The 26249-nt window shown below is 25.2% G+C and overlaps 3 protein-coding genes across 3 annotated transcripts; 1 reads left to right on the top strand and 2 right to left on the bottom strand.

Moving 5' to 3' along the window:
- The first annotated feature begins 13831 nt into the window (after positions 1–13831).
- LOC101494168 (thermospermine synthase ACAULIS5) lies at positions 13832–19328 on the top strand. Its single transcript, XM_004498797.4, has 10 exons — positions 13832–14079; positions 14297–14363; positions 14833–14927; positions 15671–15773; positions 16792–16880; positions 17659–17815; positions 18061–18136; positions 18572–18630; positions 18724–18860; positions 18950–19328. The coding sequence occupies exons 1-10, from the start codon at positions 13892–13894 to the stop codon at positions 19029–19031; spliced, it is 1053 nt and encodes a 350-aa protein (XP_004498854.1). The 5' UTR covers positions 13832–13891; the 3' UTR covers positions 19032–19328.
- Positions 19329–19384: 56 nt separating this feature from the next.
- On the bottom strand, positions 19385–19876 carry LOC101494478 (uncharacterized). The gene has a single exon (XM_004498798.4). The coding sequence runs from the start codon at positions 19801–19803 to the stop codon at positions 19432–19434; it is 372 nt and encodes a 123-aa protein (XP_004498855.1). The 5' UTR covers positions 19804–19876; the 3' UTR covers positions 19385–19431.
- Positions 19877–23518: 3642 nt separating this feature from the next.
- Positions 23519–25027, bottom strand: LOC101493840 (protein BIG GRAIN 1-like A). The gene has a single exon (XM_004498796.4). It carries the CDS (start codon positions 24707–24709, stop codon positions 23645–23647), a length of 1065 nt encoding a protein of 354 aa, XP_004498853.1. The 5' UTR covers positions 24710–25027; the 3' UTR covers positions 23519–23644.
- Positions 25028–26249: the final 1222 nt, after the last annotated feature.

The raw sequence follows: 26249 nt of genomic DNA, 5'->3' as shown, positions 1-26249 counted from the left end.
ATTATTTATATCTTAAAATGTCAACAATATTATCCTTTATTTATAAAAACTTAAAAAATTCATCAAAATTTTCAAACAAAACCCTTCAAATTCAATATCAATTTCAAGAAAATTCATATATTCATCAAATGCATAACTCAAATATTCAAATAAACTCATATTTCCATCTCAAACAACATCAAATTCATCAAATAAAGAATGCACATATGAGTTTATTTGAATATTTGAGTTATGAATTTGATTAAATTTGCATTATATTGAAGATGATAATTAATTTTACGGGTTTTGTTTGAAAATTTTGATGAATTTTTTGAATTTTTGTAAAAAAAAATTATAACATTGTTGATATTTTAAGACATAAATGATCAACTTATTACTTAAAATTAAATAAAAGATTAAATAAATAAAAAAAGATAAATGACCAAAATGTTATATGAAATTAAGTTAAGGGATCGCTGAAGCAATTGTACCTATAAAATTATAAATAGTTGAGGTTTGCATTAGTGGATTTTATTGGGTTTAATTGTCAAAATTTAGTTAATTTTTGAATTTAATTCTCACTTGATCTATTTGTATTGTGCATACCATGTATTGGACTACAAATATCCAAATTCAGATATTTTAATGGCCAAAGAAAGTTAAGGTCTAAGAGACTGAGGAATATTTGTTGCAAAGACAAACCAACTCTTGAACTTCCCTCACTTAAAAGAGTGTTGAATAGAGAGTTCAAATCCAATTATGGCTTGTAACATATATTTGGAAAGCCGTTTTAGAGAGCTTTGAGTGTTGAATAGAGAGTTGCATTAAAAAAAATTATTTACCTATATTTAGCAGTTACCTCCTCTCTACCTCTTTTTATAAACAATTTTTGGATGTTTAGCGGTCACCTTATCTCTACTTTTTTTTTTCATCTTCTTTTCTATAAAGGTGATTTTGAATTAATTTTTTATTTGAAATTCCCCATTCACATCGTTTTCTTCTATCAATTTATTTAAATAAGTAATTTTTACATTAATTAATTTTTTTGTGTTTAATTATTATCTTTTCTATTAAGTGCGACGTTTGATTTTTTTGCCTCATTACAATATTAATTTTGTTAAATTTACAAATTTACTTTGATCTAGTATAAATATATTCAATCAATGACTTAGACGTCATTAACGTTCAAATGTATGAGTATTCCGGTCATTTTAATTTTGTCAAATTTAAAAGTAGTTTGTCGTTTTATGTTATTAACCTGAGTGATAGATACATCATTTTTTATTTTAACAAATTTATATATATTGTATTCGATCGATGTAGTCTTTTAATTTGAATGAATAAATATTATTTATTTAAATTAAAAAAATAAAAACAAAGTGATTTTTGTGTGTAAAAAATATATTATAGTACTATGCAATGCACCCAAAAAATTTAAAAGAAAAGAAAATGTATGAATAGGGTTGACTAAAGAAATTGAAATGAGAAATAGGGTTGACTAAGTGGAGAGATCGCAGACTTGCTTCATGTATGACAGATTAACCCATTGACTTAATGGTAACATATTAATGAATGTAAAAAAAGTCATCCAAATAGGATTTTGCATATAAATAAAAGTTCTCGAAAATGATTCTGGGGCCATCCTATAAAAGTTCAAAACTCTTTAGATAAACTAAGACACCTTTTGTGGAAATGTCGTGAGAGGTATGTGCACTCTCTCTCTCTCTCTCTCCATAATATCAAGAAAAATACCATTTAAATTTAAATAAAAATAATAATTAAAAAGATCGATATATTGCATCTAAAATCAAGATGAGATATATTAATTTTTCTTTTGTCGTTATATTTAATTTAATAGACATTACTTTTCTCGCTGAATATATATAAGTCACATTTTTTTAATCAATATATAAGCCAAATTAATATATATATATATATATATATATATATATAATATAAATATATATATATATATATATATATATATATATATATATATATTACGTTTAAATATAAATGTAATTCAATGTTAAAAATAATGAAACTACTTTGATTTGCATAACTAATATAAAGTGACCCATATGATGTGAATTCAGATTTTCTTGCTTTAGAGAATCCGATTGAATTTGTCCAGTCAAAATTTTATTGATTGTCCTATTGATATTAGATGATCAAATAATATAAATTTAAATTTAAATTTTATAATTAAAAATATTGAATTTAAATTTAAATTGTTCAATCTCAATTGTACGACTATTGATGTCCAAACTACATAAATGTGTGAAGAAATTATATAAGTGTGTGATGGTGTCAACATCTTTCTAATTAATATAGACATTATTTACACCTACAAATAATTTATATTGTTAGTTAAAAAAGATCAACTATCGAATTAAGGGTGAGTTGATGTTTAACTAGTCAAATATGATATTTGTTGAGCTAGAAACAATTGATAATGAAACTAATCCATTCTTTTTTAATTCCTAAGAGTTTCAATAGGGTCGTATAAATGACAATATCAGTTAAAATCACATGGAATGAATAATTAGACACTTAGATCCGGTTTTTATGTTTGTAGGTTGTTGCGGCCTAAAATTTTGAGTGTTTTTCAAATTCAATAGAGTCGCTGTTAAAATTTATTTAAAAAAAAATTATTGGGAAACCCTTAAAATTAGAAGAAAAAAAAATCTTTGAAATCAAATTTTGAGTTCGAGAGTCGATTATGCGTAGGAAAAGTATTAGCATTCTACGACATCTATTAAAATACGGTTACATATAATTAATTGTGCAAAATTAATATTTACTTAAATATATTTATTTGTCCTTGTTATTAAATATGAATATCAATTGTTTTTTGAATGTGATTTTGAAATAAATGTGTGCTAAATAAAGAGATGGTAAAAAAGATAAATTTTTATTAATGTGCTTGACAATAGTCTGATTTTGCTCATTTGTATCTCCGAGAGTGATGGAGAAATCAAAGTTACCTAATTATTAGGTAGAAAATGTGAGTGTGTTGATTGCTTTTAATGACAATGTGTTTTGTAGTTGATAAAAAATAAAAAAATAAAAAATGTATTTTAATGAAAAAAAATGACCTCGTTTGATTTGAATAATTATTTTGAAATGCGAGTTTTTGAACTATCATGTTGTACAACTCATGTCTCAAAAACTCAAAAGTAAAAATATGTCACATCTAATTTAATCAATTCAATAATATTTGAATCAGTTTTTAAAATTGAGTTTTAAAACCACCAAGTAGCAAAACTTGTGTTTTTAATAACTCAAAGATCAAAAAGATGTCACATCTAATTTAATTAAATTTAAAAAAACAAATCATATATTTATTAATGTATTAAAAATAAAAAATGAATTTCAAAATTATCAAATTATCATAACTCATGTCATAATAACTTATAACAACATTTTACTTATTTTAATTTTTGCAAGAGTTGCAAAAAATTAAAAATTTAATAAAAAGGTAACTGTAAGTTGTGCAACGTGTATTCTGCGCAAAGTGAATAAAAAGGTAAATGCAAGTTGTCTATGCGATGGATACATGTTTCTATTTCTGTTGGACGTGTTTCATCTTTCCATAACAAGTTTCAATAGATCAATTTGAATCAATTTACTAATAATATCATCTTTAAACAAATAAAAGGCACCAATCAAACAACAAGTGAAAGACATCATTGAGAGCATGAAATCAAAAACTTCAGCAAACAAACAACAAAATGAAGCACTACATTAAAAAGAGATTGAGAACAAAAACAAACGTGATGGACGCGAATTTGTGTATGGCAGTGAAGAAGAAGAAGGCGGCGGTGCACAGTTGACAGGTTGACTATATTTTTTGTCTTAATTTATAAGTTAAAATGATGAATATGTGTGTCAATTAAAAAAAATTAAGATCTAATCTTTTTTGTTGTTTGGCAGTAACTTTCATATAATTAGACAAAAAAGTAACTCATATTTTATAGTGAGGATTCAAATGGTGAAAATAACAACCTTAATAAATTAAAAACAAAAACAAACAATAAATAAATGAGAGGGGGGCCCTGCTGCATATGTATGCAGGGAAGCACGAGGGAGTAAATCTGAAAATCGAGGAAAATAAGAAAACGTTGGAAAAGAGGAAAGTAGAAATAAAAAAACATTTTTATTATATTTTATTTAGTTATTTATTTTATTTTTTACTATTAAATGTAACGGAAGCTCATATATTCACATGGACTTAAAATTTGACCAAATTTAAAATGAAAATATTTTTTTTTACTTAATAACAATAAATACAAAATATTTATTAAGCATTTTTTTTTGAATTATGTTTAATTAGTCGAAAAAAATTGAGGTACTAGATATATTAAAATAACTATCACAACTATAATATAGGGCATAATCATAAGGGGAAAAAAAATAGATGAGGACACAAGTGGATTTAGTGTGGGAAAACTAGATCAAACATATCATGTAAGGTACAAAGAAAATTTATTTTAGTAGTCCTAAAAAAATCATAACAATGTAATAACAATCTTTGAAAAAGTTAAAGAAACTACAACGAAGAAGTAAAGGTCATTCTTTGACATAATCGCTTGAACAAAAATAGATTTTTCTTTAATTATTAGTTGTTGATTGATTGCTAACTCTTGAATTTTATGATATGTGTAATAATTATTTTTATAAAAATATCTTATTATTTTGAAACATTTATACATAAAATGAACAAATTTAATATAATATCTAATTTTGAAATTGACAAAGTTATCAAATTATGGTTGTAAGTAATCAGTGCTTTCTCAAGGTTATAAGTACAATATAAATTGAGTTAAAAAGAAGTACAATATAATTTTTTATTTATTTAAAATTTAGGAAAAATAACTAATTTTATTAGTTAGTAGAAACACTAATTTTTTATATTGCATAAATATATAATTGAAAAAGAGATCACAATGCTAGACAATATTCCCCTTAATTACTTGTGTTGGGTTTATAGAGGAAATTACTCCCACAGATTATTATTTTTGGGTCAACTTCCAAAAACTTTTTTTAAATTCGATATTAGATAATGTACTGAAGCCCACTGACTCTAAACATGATGAGTGTGTAAAGTTTATTAAAAATATAATATTTATTAATTTAAATTATAAAATACATCGATATAATATAAATTTAAAATATAATTTTTTTAGAAAAAGCTATATTATAATTCAAGTATAGTGTATAAACTTTAGAAAATTCTCATGTTACAAAATGATCTTGTGAATTTGTCTTATACTCGATATTTTTTTAAGTAGTTTAAAGGAGTTCACATATATAAAATTAATTTAATTGCACAAGAGTATTCAACAATTCCGTTATTGAACTCTTTTTACTCTGATTATTTCACTCTTTTAAAACATTCGATTCTTTATCTAATCAATTAAATTATTTTTACTAAATTTAATTATTCATAATTCTCAATTTTCCATCGTAACTATTGTCATCCTCCACTACGAGTTGTGAATGTGATTAACATCGATGGTTGTTATCTCGATAAAGTGTTCACCACCACTTAACTAATTGTTTTGGTATTGTACAATTTAAGAAGATAAAATGGGTTGCATCTGTCGGCAGTTCGTTTACTTAAGGAAGACAATAAAATTTGTACATGTGGTATCTATTTGTATTTGTTTGATTTGGGTAGGAAAATTCATTTTAATTGGGTGCGGGTTCGAATTTTCCCGACATTAAAATTTGGGAGCGGAGACGAGTTTGGGGTGGTGATATCCACCCTGCACTAGAACTCGTCTAGCAAGTAATATTATTGCAATTTTTAAATTTTATATACAAATATATATTTAATATATTTAATATTTTTAAAATATTAAAAATTATAATTATATCTCTATAAAAAATATTTTTTTATTTAATTATTAGTTAATAATTATTATTTTATTATAATAAATATAATTTTTAAATTTATAATTATATCTATATGAGTGAGTGCAGACAAAGAAACCCGAGCCCCGTTGTGGGCGAGGATGAAAGTCTAAATTTTGTACCCGTTATGAAACGGAGGCAGGTGCAGGTTTTTCCCGATTAACCAGATGCGGGTGTGGAGGAGGCGAAATCCTCCTCGGCTCCGTTGGCATGCCTATGTTTAATCTAACGTTTTTAGTAGGAAGAGTTGAGATTTTCAACTTGACACCACTAATTGATCCGCCCACCTAACCTACTAAAAAAAATAGGACGGAGATGGGGCGAGGAGGATTGTTTCGTCATAGTCTAAATAAAAAAAAAATACATACTTTTAATCAAAAGTGTTGGTCTATTTTTAAAATTTTATATTATTTTCAGCTCAACTCAATTAATCTAATAAGTAATTAATTTTAGGATTAATATAAATATTAATATTTTCTACAATGTTTGAAGAATAATTACTTAACAATTCACAAATTATTAAAAGACATTGTTAAGATTTTATAGTTTCATGATTTTAGCTTCATATTTATAGTTTTAGATGATGAATCATAAATATTTAAACCATAATTCTATACTTTTATTTGACTTATCAGTTATATATTTTGGTTTTCTTAAATGATATGTAGTTTTATTTAATTTACATTTTTTTTATAGTTTTTATGAATTTGTTAATTAATAAAAAAATCAAAATATTGACGGGACATCTGCTAAGTTGCTAGTCCATCTTATAAAAGAAGGGAGTAAGATTTTCAAAGTATTTACCTATTTAACAATCCTTATTGAATATACAATCTCACCCTTTCTACCACTATTTCCAAAACGTATACAAGAGAGATTCTTCAAACACATATGAAATATAATTAATGAAATTTCAGAAGCACTAGTGAAAGAAAGGGGTCACATATCATCCTTTCTTTCTATGTGAATATATCTTTTTGAACATAATAAGGTAAATAAAAAGATTTTCTTTTTATCATGAAACAATTGCTATTCATCATGAAGAATAAGGACACTACATAAGTGAGTAAGTACACACTATGACATACAAATTTAAAGAGTGGATTCTCCACAAAATCCTTAGTGGAGTTAACCCACGCTCAACTCAACCATAAAGTTTGCCTTCCTTAATTTGCATCTCCAACAATTGTTTGGCCCCACACACAATACATTTCAAGCTCTATTTTGATGGATAATTCTCACATATGTAAATAAGTATGCTACTTTTTGCCCACGTTATTTTTTTACCAATTCAATGAAAATCATTACTTTTGTTTTTGACTCATCGTTACTTTTCTTTGACACATTTTTTTTTTGCTATTTTATTTTTTTTCAATATTACTCTTTTACTCATTCTACTTCAATGACAATTAAAAGTAGAAGTGTTTATGGTGTAAAAATCGAATCGTATTACACCATATTAATAATTTGATTCAATTATTAAAAATTATTTTCAAAGCAACTTTAGTTCAATTCTGAATCGGTTTAAAATTGATTTATAAATATAAATTAGTTTAATATTTTAAACAAATTTTTAGTTAAAATAAATTTCAAAATAGTTATTTGAAAAAAGAATTTTGAAATTATTTTGATAAAAAAAATATCAAATTTTTTTTGAGAAAAATAAATGTAAAAAAATTTCCAATAAAAAATTATTTTGAAATTATTTTGGCAAAAATTTCTCAATAAACTAAAATTCAAGAAAAAAGTTTTGATTTTCTTAAAAAAGATCAGAAAGAAAATGTTTTCGATTTTTTTTAAATTAAAAAAAATGATTTTTATTCAAAAAAAAAGTTTTGATATTTTCTATATTTTTTTAAAGAAATTTTTTTTTTGAAATTTTTATATAAAAAATCTTAATTGAGGTTAGAAAAATTTAAAATTGTTAAATTGATTTTTAAATTAAATTTGATTAACTTAATTATTTTAAATATGTGGTTCAACTTATGAACCATTGAAATGAATTACTTTTTTGTAATATAGTACAATCTAATTTATCAATATAATACAATTAATCATGCTTTTGTATACTCTTAATTGGAAGTGGCTTGCTTTTGCATTAGATCACAATGGATTATATTATAGTCTATGTGTCAATTTAAAATTTAATTATAATTTATTTACACATATTTTTATAGACAAATACTAATGATTAATTTAGTAGAAAAAAATGCACGGTCCTTGCAAACACTTTTGGAGATTAAGGCCACCTTCTTAATCTATACCATTGGACTGTGCCTTATTTTTAGCTTAGACACTCTTATTTTATAGTTCTATAACCTTATTATTAACATCAGAAATGTTGGAGAACACAGTAACTTATAGTTAATTAATTAAGAGAATATTGAAATTTTAGATCAGGTACATTTGTTTTCTTTAATTAATTTTTATTTATATTATGAGACAGAAAAAATATAATTTTTACATGAATAAAAACAAAACAATTGTATATTTTTCACTTATTTTGTATTTATATAACATATGGATAAATGAAAATTCAAGTTAGTTCAATTGACGGGCTAGCGGCACATTACCCAAAAGTTTATGCAAAAATGCTAACCTGCATCTTTATTTGTCCAGAAAACAAAGTCATTATTACTATTTTTTTTTCCTAAATAGAATAAATGGGTATTTTTGTATTGACCAAAATTTTTTTTAAAAATGTTTAATATAATAAAATCATGTCTGCATTTTTTTTTTGGCTACATCTAAAAAAGTAAAATAAAAGTAAGATGGTTTTTTTATTATTATAAACAAAAACACATCTAAAATATCTGTTAAAAATTGAAATAAAATAGTGGAGGAATAAGTAAATAAATTTTTAAATGCTTTTGGATAAGGGGTACAGACGGATCAGATAAAACTATATTTCCATTGTAATGGTGTAAAAATAAAATTTCAATTCATCTACCATCCATTTAATAAAATTCGTTATAATTCAATTTAAAAATAATAATAATAATAATCAATCCAATTTACCCATGAAATTTTTTTACTAGTTTGATATTATCCATAAATTTGTGAGTTTAGATTGATATATTGTAAATATAAAATCATTTTATACATACATTTAATCATCATAATTCATTATATAGATATTTATAAAGATATTTTATGATCCAACATAATAAAAGTGGCACAATAGTATGGTTGTTTAGATGCATGTGTAAATTTTATTTACATACAATTCATTCAAATTAATATTTAAAACTATATAATTTTAATAATTATGAAAACGACAAATTTAAATGTAATTATAAATATTTCAACTTTTTTAATCTGATAATAAACGATGTCAGATCAACCATCATAAATTGACAGATGAATGTAGAGTGGTGGTGAATTGCAAATAATAGTGATAAGAAAGATATACAATAAAAGTGATAGATAACTAATAATGTAACGATAATGTCATATCACAATTTGTATTTTAATAATACATTTTTTATTTTAAAAGAATTATAAAGAATAATAATAATTTTTTATCCAAATGGTTTTGTATTATAGTTGAAGGTGATCCATTAAATTTAAAAAGAAAATGAATAAATCACTATTCATCTATATTATGAAGTGGATATAAGTTAAGAGATTCAATTGACATACATCTTGTTAGAATTGAGTATTGGTAATGGAATCCATGATCCATTGTGTATAGGAACACATTGTGGGTGGTATTATGAAAGATTGGGTTGACAACAACCTAGTAAAAGATAAGTTAATGGGTGGTCTCAGAAATAATAATAAAAATAAAAATGGAAGAAAGTCCCCACCAATTACCAATTACCAAATACAATATAAATTGGACCAAATAATGAACTGTATAATAACAACATAACTCAGCGTGTCACTTAAGATGGCATATGTGTACGTGTCACCACAACCTCCAACTTTCCGCGCGTGCCAATTCCAATATACTCCGCAGTCACCAAAAGCTCTTTTAAAAGATCTATTTTTTCTCTTGCAATTACTCAATTAAATATATGTTATTTAAATCTCCACAATAATTTCTAACAACAATTTTAGATCTTTCTATTAAATTAACTCATATGTAACATTTAAACTTTTTAATCATATTTTTGAAAAAGTTTAGAGCAATATAAATATTTGTCTAATAAAATTTAGAATTTTTATTAAAAGGAGTAAAAAATAAAATATTATTTTTTTAAAATGGAAAAAGCTCCAAAAATAAAAATTACATTAATTCAGACTCCAAATCAAATTTTGAGAAAAAATAATTTCAAAAAACTTCTATTATGACACATAAAGTGTATCAAAATAGTTTGGTAGCTCTTCGATAAAAAATTTCAATTTGTTAATAGAAAATATTGTGGGATTAAAAGTCGAAAAAAACTTTATTCAAATTAATAACAAAATTTTGTGGAAACTAAAAAATATATTTAATATAAAAAAAATTAATTCAAATAAAATAAATAAAATATCATTACAGACGAAAAGACAAGAAAGATTATTTATTGACAAAATATCTCAAACTGTGATTAGAATTTGAACTAGCACCTCAAGTTGATAAAAAGAATCGAAAGAATCTTAATAGACAAAACAAAGCAATACCACTTACCATTTATAGATAAATTTTATTAATAAATTTGTTAAAAATAAAATAATGTTTAATAGTTTTGTTATGTTTTAAAAAAATCAATTTTTAATGTTTAACATGATTATCCATTGCAAACAAAAATTATAGTATGATTTTTATTTATTTTCAATAGATAATTATTTATTTAGTTATGACTTAGTATTTGTTTATTTATTTATTTTATTAAGAGTATATTTTTTTTCTTATTCTCGTTATTAAATTTTATTTTACTTAAAGGCAGTTATATCATTTTATAAATATAATTTATTTATTTTCTTTAACTTTCTATCTAATCATATAAAAGAAGATTACATTTTTATCTTTATTTTCTTTTGCTTTTTCTTTTATTAAACGATAAAAAAATTATGTTGTATAAATATTATCTCAAAATATAATTATCCTTTTAGTTAGTGCACCACACGGCATCCATAGAGGATTTAATTTTAAGTTCCATAAAAATCATTAAAAGATATTGTATAGTATCAAATTAAAATTAATATTTTGTCCAAAATAATTGAAAAATAATATTTAAAATATAATTATTGACATTATTTTTTTTACTCAACACTTGTATAAAAGAAAAATATTTATTTAACAAATTTGTTTTAAGATAAACGATTTAAAGTATATTTTTTAGAATAGTATAATTGAGTAAACTACTAAGCGGTTGAAATTTTAATTGTTTATCAAATTGCTCTTTTAAATTTATATTTTGTAACTTTTTTTCTCTATTTTGTCTAAAGTCAAGCACATCCGTCAAGACACTAATTGAGTAAGAATGTATTACCTTATGTGATATTATAACACATAAACATGAATTTCATGTGGTGAATAATTATAATTAACCAAAAGGTAAAAGCTAATATTAATTATGTGGGATTACATTTGACTAAACCTATATTTCATGATAGGCAGGAACATGTGGGCTAGTTAAGAACTTTTTATGAATATGATTTTTAAGAAAGACAAAAAAAATATGTAAAAGGATGATGTAATAGAGAATTTTCCCTCAAAGCTCATAAAATCTGCTTAATTTGAGGACCTTTTTTAATATTTTTTCTTTCTTTCTTGGTATAGATTTATGTCTTCAATTGGCTTTCTTTTTTTCTTACTCTTTTGTTAGTCTCACAATATTTGTCTTATTTAATTACTTCATACAAATTAAAAAAAGATGATAAATAAAAAAAAGAGAATAATAATTTTATTAATTTATTCTTGTCACATATTGATATATTCTCATTACAATAAAATACAAAGTGATGAATAATAATTTATCAGTGGTATAAATCGTATTAATTAGAAGATACAATTGAAATAAAGTAATTTAAATTGCATTGAAAATCAAAACTGACAATTACTTCAAGACAAATATTTTTGCAATACATGTGACAATTATTTTGTTATGGACAGGTAGTAAATTTTTATGACAATTACAAATAACAATTATTTAGCTTAAACAAAAAATAACCAACCTTTAAATTAATGACAATGGATGACTTTGAAATATTATTTTAGTAAAAAATACTCACTGTTTTTTAAATCTTTCAGTTTTCTAGGTATTTTGAGTAATTTATTGTTTATTTAATGACTCTGATCGGCAAAATGAAGTTTAAAATTCCTACTTTACTTTTTTTTTTATAGAAGAAATTCCTACTTTACTATTAACTTCAGAAAAATTAAAGAAGTTTAAAACTAAGATAAAAAAAGAAAAACAAAAAAGAAGTTTAGAATTTTACCTGTAATCTCTATTTTATTTTTTTACCATTGCATAATTGATAGCAAAGGCTTTTGATTAATGTTCTTGTTAAACAACTCTCTTATAAAATTAAAGGCTAAAATATAGTTTTAGTAATTTATCTTTTATTTAATATTTATTTTGGTTTTTTTATTTACTTTTATTTGTTTCAATCATTTATTCTTTTTTTAATTTGTTTTCGTCTTTTATTTTTATATAATATTCATTTTAGTCTTTAAAAAATGACAAATTTATATAATTTTGTTAAAGATAAAGAATTATAAAAAAGATAAAAGAGCAAAAAGAATAAAAAAAATAAAAGACTAAAATAAATTTTAAATAAAAATAAATTACAAAAATTATGTTTTAGCCAAAATTAAATAAAGAGAAAGTGTAATAGGAATGCAATTACTTTTCTAATTACATCAAGAAAACTTAATAATATTTATTAGTATTTTTAATTTTTTGAAACGACTAATATTTTTAATTAGTATGCACTTAATTATTTTAATTGAATAGCTAAATAAACTATTAAATTGAGACATAATATTTAAATGTAAGATGATTTGAGAGTTTAAATTTATGAAATAGTAAATTCGTCTCTCAAATTGAATTACATTATTTAAAATATTATCTCACTTAAATAGTAATGTCAAACTAAAATATTTCATATATCATGTCATCAACACAGACAAACATTTTGATTGACATGATTAGTTTAAAAAAGATACTTATTATTTCATAAATTTAAAGAAGTCTTAATTTCAAATTATTTTATATCAACAATTTTAAGTCCTAATCTAGTGGTTTTATACTTTCTTTGCCTAAAAAAATATGTTTCATATATATTCTTTTTGTCTTTTTATTAAAGTACTATTGTAAATTCTAAAATAACTCATATTTAAATTTGACCACCTTAAGTCTCCATATGTCGCAAGGAGAAAATTATGTGCAGTAAAATAATATTAAACAATTAATTGTATCTTATGAAAAGAAAAATAATTTTATTGCAAAATTATTGATTTTTTTTTAATTTGTGTAAAGACACGTAAAGAACAACGGAGGAGGTGGTAAACTTGTTTGATTTTCTTAAGTGTTTTCTTAAAATGTAACAATAAAAGAAATTAAATATAATAATAAAACAATGAATGCGATGAATAAAAAACTTTAAAAGAAAAATATCTTTTTTATAATTCAAAAATCAGAAAATAGCTATTTGTTTTATAAAAATGATTATTAATTTATTATTTATAAAACAAATATACCAAAACTCTTAAATTTGTGAATGTATGAAAAAAAGTCCCTTAAAATAATAATATAATGAGCAAAATATTTATCACATATAAAACAATAAATATATTATTTTTATATGTTTAATTTGTACTTTAATTTTTATGTATAAAAATTTAAGCTAATAAAACAAAAATTATAATATTTTTTACCAAAAAAAACAAAATATATAATATTCAACAGGATATATGAAATGTGATTAATATAGTCATGATGGGGCCCTTAGATTAAATATTATCCATTTTCCTGTTGTTATAAAAGCAAGTGCTACCCACTATTGTCACACCCTGCAATCCACATTGCACTTTGCAACCACATCATTGATATTTCATACCATGGGAGAGGCTCCAGAAATGTTGTATGTTAATGGGTTCTCAAAGTTTGTGTTTTTTTTGAAAAAGCAGTTGTCAAAGTTTGTTCTTGAAACTGAGAAAACAAATCATGGCAACAACGTTGATGATTCTTCCACTTGGTACGAGGAAGTCATCGATGATGATCTCAAATGGTCTTTTAAACTCAACAGGTTTGTTATACTTTTAAATCTTTTATAATGATAATCAACTCTAACCAAGATTCAGAGTAATTTGTTTAAATTTTGAGTTTAATTAAATTTTGAGTTTAATTTTCTTTAATTATATATATATATATTTTATTTTACTATATCATTTTTAGCTTCGTTTGTTTTACATGTATATTACTTTTCTTTCGTTTTAATTTGTTTGTTTTATTATTTTCAACAGTGTGCTTCATAAAGCGATTAGTGAATACCAGGACATTGCTCTCTTAGATACAAAGCGTTTTGGAAAGGTTTGCAGCCTCTGTTTCTTTAAATATAAGGCCAAAAATTGCTATCAAAATTTAAGTAATGACAAAACTTAGAGCGGAAAAAATATTAAATTCATCTCAAATTTCGTATCGAAAAAATAACAAAATTTAACTTTTTTTATCTTTAATTTTTGCATTACTTATATTTTTAAGTCTTAAAAGTTTATGTATCTCTTTCTTTAATAATATGTAATTCCAATAATAAAAAAAGCAGTGGAGATAAATAAATTAAATAATATTTTGACCAAAATATAAATAAAGACTTATTTCACAATCAATATAAAAAAATTTATACAATCAATCAATCGCAACTATTAAATTATTAAAAATATTTAATTATTTTTTTTATTATATAATTTTTTTTACACTAAGTGTGCATAGAGTTGAACTTTATAAACAATAGTTGGTTTAAGTATATGATTGTTAATTATTGATGTTGCATATAATATAGGCCTTGGTGCTTGACGGGAAGATGCAGAGTGCTGAAGCAGATGAATTCATTTATCATGAATGCTTGATCCATCCCTCTCTTTTATGTCATCCCAAGTAAGTTTCAATTTATCATATTCATGGGACGACCTTATTAAACTTACATTAATTCTTTCTTTAGAAAAATATTTGTTTTCCTTTTTTAGTCTGACGTTATGAGAATTCGCCACATATATATATTTTAAAAGGAAAATACTTTTTAATTGCAATTTTTAAGTATAGATTCAAATTCCTTTTTCTTTGTTTTTAATATGTTTCTTTTTATGTTGTTGACAAATTTAGTATATTCCCTTATTCCATGCTGTTTATAGTATTATAATTTATACTATCTTGTAACATGAGAATAAATAATTAGACAGTTTTGTTGAGTCCAATGGATATTAAGGACGGAGTAAAATAATTTTAAATCATTACTCAATAATAAATTATCATTTTATCACGTAATTACTTGATTTTATTATTTTAAAAAATAATTATTACATCTTTAATTTTTTATTACAAATATATGAACTACGCATGTGTTTACAGCGCTTGTGAAAAAAACGTTGTAACTGATACGCAAAAGCGCTTCATTTTACAGCGGTTTTTTGACAAGCGCTGTAAAAGCCTTATAACGTTATGCGCAAACGTTATATGACCTACAACAGCGCTTGTCAACAAAAGCGCTGTAAAAGACTCTGTTATTTTTAAAATATATTTACAACAACGCTTGTGTTTATGCTGTTTTATAGACTTGATTAGATTTTCGTTTAATGAACCCTTCGAATAATATGAAGAGGCATATGGTAATAATTTTGCAGCCCCAAGACAGTGTTTATAATGGGAGGTGGTGAAGGTTCTGCAGCTAGAGAAGCCCTCAAGCACAAGTCAATGGACAAAGTTGTTATGTGTGATATTGACAAGGTTACTATTATAAAGTCCTATTCTTCTTAGCCGTCCCTCAAATTGAAAACTTAATAATATCCATTTTTTTGTATAATTAGCTTAGCTAATAATATTCATATTGATGTGGGCAGTGGCATTTTTTTAAATAAAATACATGGACACTCTGCTTACCCAAAAGAAACAAGGACAATATAAGATATTGATGTTTTTTTACTTTACTTTATAATATTAATGTTGACTATCAATATCATGATAAATTTTAGATATAGATGTTTAGAAAAATTATAAATATATTTGATCCTTATTCTCTCTATTTTAATTTGTCGTTTAAGAATTTGATACATGAATTAAAAAATATATTTTGTTAATAGTCTTGTCATAGATGATATATGACTTAAAAATATATTTTTACATGTACAATTTTCATTTTACAAGTTAATTTTATAGGAATTAAATTAAACTCAACTCAAAATCTAAAATGATTTTAAAATATCTTTAAGATTTGATAGACAACTACTATCAAATTAATTTTATTGAATCACTCGAATCACGTTCTAGATGTTTAGTCTCGAACGTGAATGATTGTGTCACACTTACGATAAAATATAGTTTGAAAAATATGTCTATCTTTTAAATTAGTTTTATAGAGTTGTGTTAGATATGATTTAAATTATAAAATAATTAAGTTTTATAAAAATATTTTGTATTTACTAGCTTTCTCTCAATTGACTTAAGTTTTTTAAGAAAAAATAAGTTGATAAAATATATACTAATAATGGTCGAGTATATATTTGAAAAAAAGTGATTCATTGAAATTATAAAACAATAATACAAATTGAACAAAAATATTCTGCTAAAATGACATAGAAAATGAGACGAAGGTCTAAATTGATAAGAGGTTGTTAAGACATGGTTCATTACTAGTAACTTTTAAATCTTATTCTAAGGTTGAAGAATATATATTCTCAAATTAAGGTAATATAGTTTTAACTTTTTATTTCCATAAAAAAAAGAAAAATTGACTTTTTTCTTGCAGGAGGTGGTAGATTTCTGTCGAAAATACTTGGTTGCAAATAGGGACGCATTTGCTAACAAGAAGCTCGACCTTGTCATCAATGATGCCAAGTAAGAAGCTAGCTAGTTTTTGGTTTATTCATATTCATGAATTGAGTAACTTGTATTGCTTTTTCTTTTTATGGGTCAAATTAGATTATTTTTTCATCCATTTAAAAAAAAAAATAGGTATTTCCACAATTGAAAAGTTGATGTGAATTAAACTTTTCCCCATATCTCTTAAATAGTAATTGTTAACTTACAAAAAAAAAACTTTTGATTTTGTAATTTTGTCAAATAACATGACGATTTTAGATAAACATTTATAAAAGTGTTTGAACTATTATCTTGTTCTCGTACAAACAAATTATTATCTTTGTTTTTGTAATATTTACTAATAGTATAATGTTTAAAAATAAAAATTATTTGCAAATAACATTTTTCTTATTCAGTATGCAAATAACATTTAAGGCTTCACTTCAAAGGAATATATCTTTAGAAGATTGATTTATATTTATATCTGTCAAAGAAAAATAAGATTATTTTATTATTGGTCAAAAGGTTAATAGTTTTATTTTCATTAATAAGAATCAAAATATAATTTTATTAAAAAAATCATTTTATTTTCTATAGTCAAAAGTATTATTGTTTATTTTTAAAATTATAATTTTGAAACACATTCACATTGAATTTTGGAAACAAAACTTTGTAACTCAATGTAACTGTTTCAAAAACAAAAAATTAGCCTGCTGAAATATAATTTCCTAAAAGTGTCACAATTTCTAAAATTTTAATATTATTGGTGGGTTTCTTACCTCAATTGCTACACAACTTTTTATGTGTTTCAAAGGGTTGAGCTAGAGAAGAGAAAGGAGAAATTTGATATCATTGTTGGAGATTTGGCTGACCCACTTGAAGATGGGCCTTGCTATCAACTCTACACAAAGTCCTTTTATGAGAAAGTAGTGAAGCCCAAACTAAATAAGAATGGTATTTTTGTGACCCAGGTACATTTTTTAAGATATTGGTCACCATATTTTTTTCATTTATGCTTTTGAGATATCGGTGATTGTTCGATCAAAATCATGTGGTCCAAATTCAAGTTTGGTACTTTTAATGATATAATAAAAATTAAAATCTGCATTGTTTTAGATTGAAGAATCACCAATATTCTAATGTTGAATGCAAGATACTTGAATTCATAATAAAAAAAAATAACCTTGAACAAATCAAATTAAATATTGTCATGCAGGCTGGACCAACGGGTATCTTCACACACAAAGAGGTCTTCACTACTATACATAACACCATAAAACAGGTGTTCAAATGTAAGATTAATATACCTAATTCAAATATTTTGTTATAGGATTCATACTTTAATTGTCAATTATTGATAGAGTTCAAATATAACAATTAAGGACATTGAGCGATGACTTAATCACCAATTGAAGCATGGTGCAATTTGATATCTCAAAATGAAGAAATTTTAAAATTATTTATGAATTTATAAACTATCAGTTACATTAATCTTTTTGTTTGGTCAATTAAAAATAAACACAATTAATGATTTTCAATTGGAATATCAAAGAAATATTAAAAAAGATATTAGAAGTTCGATCTCTACTCCACTAACAACACTAACCATTAATATTTATCTATAAAAAAAATATTCAATTAATTACACTATTTAATTTAACTAAGATATGTTTTTCTTAATTGCTAATATTGTGTAATTTTTTCTTCTTCTTTCCCATTTTGTGCAGATGTTGTGGCATACACGACTTATATACCATCATTTGCTGATTCATGGGGATGGGTTATGGTATGCAAAAAACAATATTTATTTATTTATTTATTTATTTATTTATTATTTTGATTTATGATTTATTGAAAATTTGATATGCTATGAATGAAGGCTTCAGACCAACCAATATTGATTGATGCTATGGAAATGGACAAAAGAATCGAAAGAAGAATAGATGGGAAATTGTTGTATCTAGATGGTGCTTGGTTCCATTCATCTACAATCATGAACAAGACCGTGTCCAAATCGTAAGTAACAATGTCCAATTTGCTTGAAATGAAGAATATTAATTTGATTACTTTATAAAATTTGACATAAAAAATAATTGTTGTTTCAGGCTCCAAAATGAAACTAATGTGTACACTGAAGAAAATGCTAGATTTATTCCAGGACATGGTGTGGCTTCTTATCGTCTCTAAAGGAAGGGAAATTCTTGCATGCTCTCACCTCAAAAGTATTGCGCAATATTTATATAATCCTATAAGGTTAATCAATAGGGCAATTCAATTCTTGTAATACAGGCATGTTTTTAGAGTGTGTAAGAATTTTCTGTACAGTTAATAATAAGTATGAGAAACATAGCTAGCTAGAACAAATAATTTTATAAATAATTGTTTCATCATTTATAATGTTTAGGTTGAATTTTTATCTCATATATGAAAGACATATTTATGAGATGGATCTTCCTTCTCTAGTGTTTGTATAATTCATTAATTCATCTTGTATTAGAAACAATTGCATAAATTACATGGAACAAAAAAAAAAACATGAGTAGCATAGAAAATGTAAATATTGAAGATTGAGACAAGACAACATAGTTTAAGTCCTCTTAACAGGATCAAAGTTGGAAACACCAATAACAGCACCTAATATGGCAGTAAGAACAACACCACCAGCTGCAATGCTAAGCAAAAAGTTTTTAAGAGATGGAGAGAAATCATTTCCAGCTGCATTAGCCACTTCTGGAATCACCATTGAAGCTGTTAATGCAATAGCTGATAGACCCTTCACTGTTTTGTCCTTCAATGATGCTTCAATTCCAACAAGTTTGGATTTTGAGGTTGAATTGTTTACTATTGTTGTCTTCTTTGCTTGTGGAAAGGGTAATGATGGTTTCAAGAAGGGATTGGAAAGGTTTTTGTGGGTGGCTTGGGTTAGTGGTAAAGACATTGAAACAGAAGCAGAAGCCATTAATAATTATTATTTGTTTGATTTGGTTTGCTTTTGTTTGAAAATAAATGTTGGAGATGAAGGGTTGGATATATGGGGTTAGATATTAGTGGTTGAAGAAATGTGTGGAATTGGATGTGAGGTGGAAAATGGAGATTTTTTTGATGATGTGGGAGATATTCTACTTGGGATTGGAGATAAGGTTATCCTCTCAATTGTCACACACACTTTTATTTCTTAGGTGCTAGTGTGGAGTGGACTTGGCTTTTTTTAGCTAGTTAATTGCTGAATTAATATTAGAATTTGTGAATATGGATCAATTTTTTTATTTTACCTTATTTATGAGTTAAAATTATTTAACATTATTGGATTCTAAGGTGAAAGTCTAATTGAGTCAAAATACATAAATTGAATGTGTGACATAAGATTTAAGTAGAAGACAACATGTTGATTTGGGGTCTTAGGCAAGTAAAATTTTAGGGGTGATTCAGTAATGTTTATTGAAATATTTACATACAAGTGGTTAAAGTTAGGGTTTTAGAGCTTAAAACAAAACTTCAAACAAATTTGATTTAGATATTCGGTTAACTCAATTGATTAGATAAGTGCTCACATTTATCTTAATTTAGATTCGAAATTAGGTGCAGTAAAACTTATCTATTTTTTATTTTTTATAAGTCATGTGTTACATTTTTTTAATTTTTAAAAGTTGCACTATAATATTTATTTTAGACCTCTAAATACGTTAATGGTACTAAATTCATTAAAACAAAAGATATATAACTAAAATAAATTAATAAAAAAAGATCAAAATAAATATTAAATAAAAGTTAAATTATTAAAATTATATATAAGCTTTTTTTTTTTTTTATTTGACTTGTTTGGTGAAAAAAATTATAATTTATGAATCCCTTATATTGAGTCAAAAAGTATATAACTATAGAAATAAAGTCAAGTACTTAATTTTAGTTATTAATTTTTTTTATATTTTCTATTTGATATCAAATTCAATTTTTGTATATATTTATAGTTTATTAAATTTTAAATTTTTATATTTTAAATTATATTTTTATAAGTACAAATGATTAAACCATTTTCTTATAGCATCTTATCAATTTCTAACCTAACTAGTATTAAGAATTAAAAAATTAACTACAAAGACATTATTAAATAATTTCTCACCAATGTGATGCATGACTTGATTTACATTTTAGTGTAGTCATTTCCACCTACTATATTTACACTATTTCAGTAAAAACTTATCCGTTGGACCAATTTAACAATTTACCAAGGTATTCACCTGTGTATAAATTTAATTTATTTTGGCTTAATTGCATTTTTATCTATTTATTTAATTCAAAAAATAATTAACTTAAAAGTTTATTTAAACATTTTATTTTTACTACTTATCATACATATAGGTGGAAATGACGTTCTCATTTTTTTTCTCTTATGGTTTCTCAAGTTTCAAAATGCAACCCTTAACTAATCTTTCTCCAAATTTCAAAATCACCTCCTCTTTATATTTCAAAGGTTTAAATCTTCCACATTATTTCCTCAATTTTTTTTTTCAACATGAGAAGATTTTAATCCTATATGGCACACACCACTAGGAAATTTGGCGGGCCTAATCTTCCCTCACATTAAATTCAAGGTGTGCCAAATGAGGAACCTAAAACAAAGCAGCAAGATCGTTGTGGAAAAGTAAACCTATGCTCTTATATTGAGCTGGACAGAAAGAATCTTAATCATGGTCATGTTCACCATTTTTCTTTCTCGGGTATAAAGGAAAAGTGGATCCATATTCCATAGTATTTGTAGGAAACTAATATTGGGATCTCCAATGTCCATGACTTTGTCTTTCCCAACATAACAAAGCTAAAGGGTGTGGACCATAAGAACAAGCCACAATGTTAGAGGCCCCAATGTTTTTCTTCCAACCCAATGCTTATCACATTGACATGGGTACTTATAACTAGCCACACCACCCTTGCTACAAAGTACAAAAGCCTCATAGGAGATGCCCAATTTTATTTCCCTTTTTTTTTCTTCGTAAAATAAAACTTTTTAAAAAGTCGACACTCAGATTAGTCTATCACAATAATCAAATAATTTTTAATCCATCACAAAAATAATTTGGATACTTAAGTCTCCTATAAATATTTCTATAAAAAATTTGGTTTTTATGCTAATATATAGAGTTTTATTCACGTTATCGTAACATTAAATGAAATGGAGAAGGAATAAAGAGTATTGCTCACATATTTACAATTAGAAGTTCTTAACATTCATACTTTTTTGTAAAAGTTATATTTCAATATACTATAGTTTTAGAAGTTTACTCAATTTTGCTATTTGAATGTACGAAGAAATGTTAATTTATTTTTTTTTAAAAGATAGAAATTGATTGAGTTCTCATTCTACAAAGTTGTATTACAAAATATTTTGTGTTTGTGTTATTATTTTAGACGACCCATTAGAATTATAGTAAAAGCACTAACAATTGATTTTTTTTAATAATTTTTATATTATCAAATAGATTAGATATAAATCCATCAAATATATAGTGAATGAATTGGATGAAGGTCGTGTAATAGATTTGATTGGCTAGTAGTTCAAGTGAATCACATAAAATAAAGAAAGAGATGAATAAAGCAAAAGCTTTAAGTCTTTGATCACTTTCTCTATTCTCATGGATGAAGATTTGCCTTTGCCTTTACCATGAGCATAATTCACTTTCACACCCCCTCTCACTCAGTTTGCTTGTGATTAACCATCTCGAATATCTCGTTTTCCCTCTTCTTTTTCTTCCTTTTTCCTCAAACTAAGTTTTCATCTGAATATCATGATCGATGATTAAGGTATCCCCACATCACTTTCTTTTCATAAAATCACAAGTACCCCATTCACTCTTCTTTCTATCATCTTCTTGCTCATTTTAAAATATACTTGATTCTATGAACAATTACATACATACTATACACATACACCTAGACACGTACATATTAAAACAAATAATTCTTTTGCTTTAACAATAAGAGGCTTAAATCAATTGTGTTCATTTATCCTTATCATACATATTCATCTATTATTATTTAGACTAAATACATTAATGTTTGATAATTTACTTTTGCTTTTAAATAGAAATAGAGGGAGTAATTTACATCCATTTGGTTTTGTGCATTACAATCCAAAATTAAACCAACATTTTAAAATATATATTCTATAGAATTCCTAGATTTTTTTTCAATCGAAAGGATAAATAGAATTGTTGTCAAATACGATGGAAACGGTCTTAATTATTACTGTACAATCTTGTTGCGTTTACATAAACATGAAAAATTTAAGGGCATTTTTTATTTTTTAAAATTTGTATTAATTTTACTTGTAAATAAAGTAAATGTCGAACTTATGAAATAAAAAAATTATTTGAATTTTAAAAAATAATGAAAATATCAAAGAATTATTTTTATTAATTTTAGAAATACATCATTCCTAGCGTGGCTTTATTTTGTTTAAGGAAAATGAGCTTTGGTAAGTTATGACCAATTTTCAGTTATGAATTGATTTGAAAAAAAAAATTAGAATCATATTTTAATTGAGTTGTAATATTTTAATTATTTATTGTCTTTTTAGAATTAAATTGCGAGTAACAGATGCTGGTTTGAGGCACTAATTATTTTCTCAATGTGAAAGCAATTCCCTTTAGCTACTTCCATTAACAGTTGTGTTTTCATTCCATCAAAACCATCCATTTTATTCAATCATACATATATACTTAAATACACCACTATAAATATTACAAAAACAAATATCAAAATGGTTCTGTAATAATTCGTTTCTTTGTTAGTATTTAATACTACTAATTAACACGAGTTGTTCCAAACACAGGAAGCTCCTCACAATACCTACCATCTCCCAACACATCCAAATGATCCAACTCAAAAAGATCAGAACTAGCACAACTTGCCACGTCATCATCATAATCATTCTCATTAATACCCAAATCCTTTAATAAAACTAAATCGTTCTTCTTATTATGCTTATAACGATACTCATTAAAATAGTTTCTAGTAGCTTCCTCCACCACCTTATTCTCTTCCGCGCCACAAAAACGCACCGTTTTATTCACCCCACAATTACTCAATTGTTTCTTATAAATAGAATCGCCTCTGTTCCAAAACGACGTCGTCTTGCTCAACCGTGAAAACGAAGAAGCTGAAGAACACGTGGAAGCTACTTTTCTCTCGTTTTCGCAATAACCGCTTTTACTGCTTTTCTTCTCGAACAGAGAATTGAGGAAACTCGTGAGTCTTCCACCTGGTGAAATCGGTTGCTTCACTTTCTTAAGATTATTGTAAATCTTAAGCGCTCTCGATTTACTCCTTATTAAAACCGCTTCTTCGCCGTGATTTTCTGTGCCTTGTTTGGTTTCTGAACTACGACAAAACCCGTTGAAAACGCGATTCCCCTGTTTCTCATTTTCAAATCTGAATGACGCGCTCGTTGTTCTCACTTGTTTTGGTACTCTCGTTGCCGCGAAATCACGTGCAGAGGCACGTGATTTCGTTCCGTATAATGAGTCTGTGTCGGAGGAAGAGAATCCACCGGAGCTAGAATCTGAAGAAATTGAGGTTGAACTGAAGAAGAGAACATCGTGATCATGATCAAGGTCAAGTTGATGTGATTTTCTGCTGTTGGTTTCTTTCGCAACAAAAACTTTTTGAATTTTTGGTTTATTGTTTTTTGTGTCGGTTTGTATTTTAGTAACCGTTGGTTTTTGTTCTCTGTAGAATTTGGTTGTTTCGTTGTTTAAGTTTGTTTCGCTTTCGTCTATGGAACGGTAAATTTGGTCTAAGAGTGTGGAAGAGAAAGAGGGGTTGAGGATTTTGTTTTGATTTTTGGATGTTTTCTCAAACTTGTACATTTTTGGTATGGAATTAATTTGGTAAAAAAAAAAAAAATGAATGACAAGGGTGAAAAAGAATAACAATTATTATATTGATAATGAAATAAAGGCTAAGAAGAGAGTTAATGTAAAGGTTGGATAGATTTAAAAGATGAAATGGGATGAGAGAATAGTAAACTAATAGAAAAGAAAAAAAAGAGAAGGATGTGGTTACTTAGGGAGGTGTTGAATTTGCAAAGGGAAGAGATATCTATGAATGAAGTAAGTAGTAGTAGTTGATGGGTTTTGAGATTTGGGTGAGAGGGTAGGGTGTAGAGAAAGAATTTAGAGTGAAGGGTACGAGGGGAGAGGGTGACTTATATAGGAGGGTCACACAACTCGTAGCTCACACTTTGGAGAGTGAGGGTAATATTGGGATTAAGATTGCCTCAATTTGGGATATCCTTAATTAAGGGACTTGGGATATCCTTAATCACATGCTTCAAATTTTAAGCTCAGTAATTAAAACTTTAGAAAGAATAATAATTTGAATAGTGTAAAGTGAGCGATTTTTTTTTAAAGTAAATTTTAGTGGTTAATTAGTAGTAGAGATTGAATTTAGGATTTTTTTCTGAATATTTATTTAATGTTCTTTAACTCACCTACCAAACTATTTAAATATCATTGTAAAGTTATTTGAATCTAATTGTTACCAATTTATTAACTGCGTAAATGTATGGATACCTATACTATAAGGAAGCTATTTTCGTTCACAGTGTTTGTCTTCGTACTTATAGTTAATACTATTTTTTTAAAATCAATTTTTATTTCTATTTTAGGATGGAGAAGTACATCATAAAATAACATTAAAAGATTCAAACATTTGTATATAAGAGTGGAGATTTAAAAGAAGACTTTATTAAGATAAAAAAAAAGTTTATTAAAAAAATAATTTTAAAATTTATAAATATATTGAATATCTATTTACATAGTGAATATATATATAAATAATTTAACGATTTTTTTTTTAGTTGTTGTAATATATACATAATTTTTATATTTTGGATGCTTTGAAAGATTTTTGAATCATATTTTATTTGAATTTGGATATTTTTTATTTATTTTCATTATCTTTTCATAATGAAATTGTACATGACTAATGTAGATACATGTATTTAGATATTCAAAAGATATGGAGGTGTATATTAAAGTTGTTGTCTACATATGAATATTCTCAAATACAAATATTTTTTAAAACGTGAATATTAAGACGAGCACTATGTTGAGGGAGTACAATTTTCATCCCTACTTGCTCCACGCAAGGGAAAAATGTTTGGATCGTCAATTGTCACGTAACTATCTATGAAACCCTTCCAACTGACAAATTTATTGAAATCAAATTATTGTGCGCATGGATTTGATCAAATAATACATTAATTTGATTACCATAGCAATAATTTATCCCTTCTGATAATGTATGTAGCAATGTATATGGAAAGCAAAAGTCCATGATTTAACATATTGAGAAGGACATATTGGACTTACAGTAAGATCCATTAAACCCCACCATGGCCATTAG

Source organism: Cicer arietinum, chromosome 4 (assembly GCF_000331145.2).
Source record: "Cicer arietinum cultivar CDC Frontier isolate Library 1 chromosome 4, Cicar.CDCFrontier_v2.0, whole genome shotgun sequence".
In the NCBI taxonomy this organism is placed as follows: domain Eukaryota; kingdom Viridiplantae; phylum Streptophyta; class Magnoliopsida; order Fabales; family Fabaceae; genus Cicer; species Cicer arietinum.
Note: the sequence above shows the minus strand (reverse complement) of the source record. Positions and strands in the feature narration are given on the sequence as shown.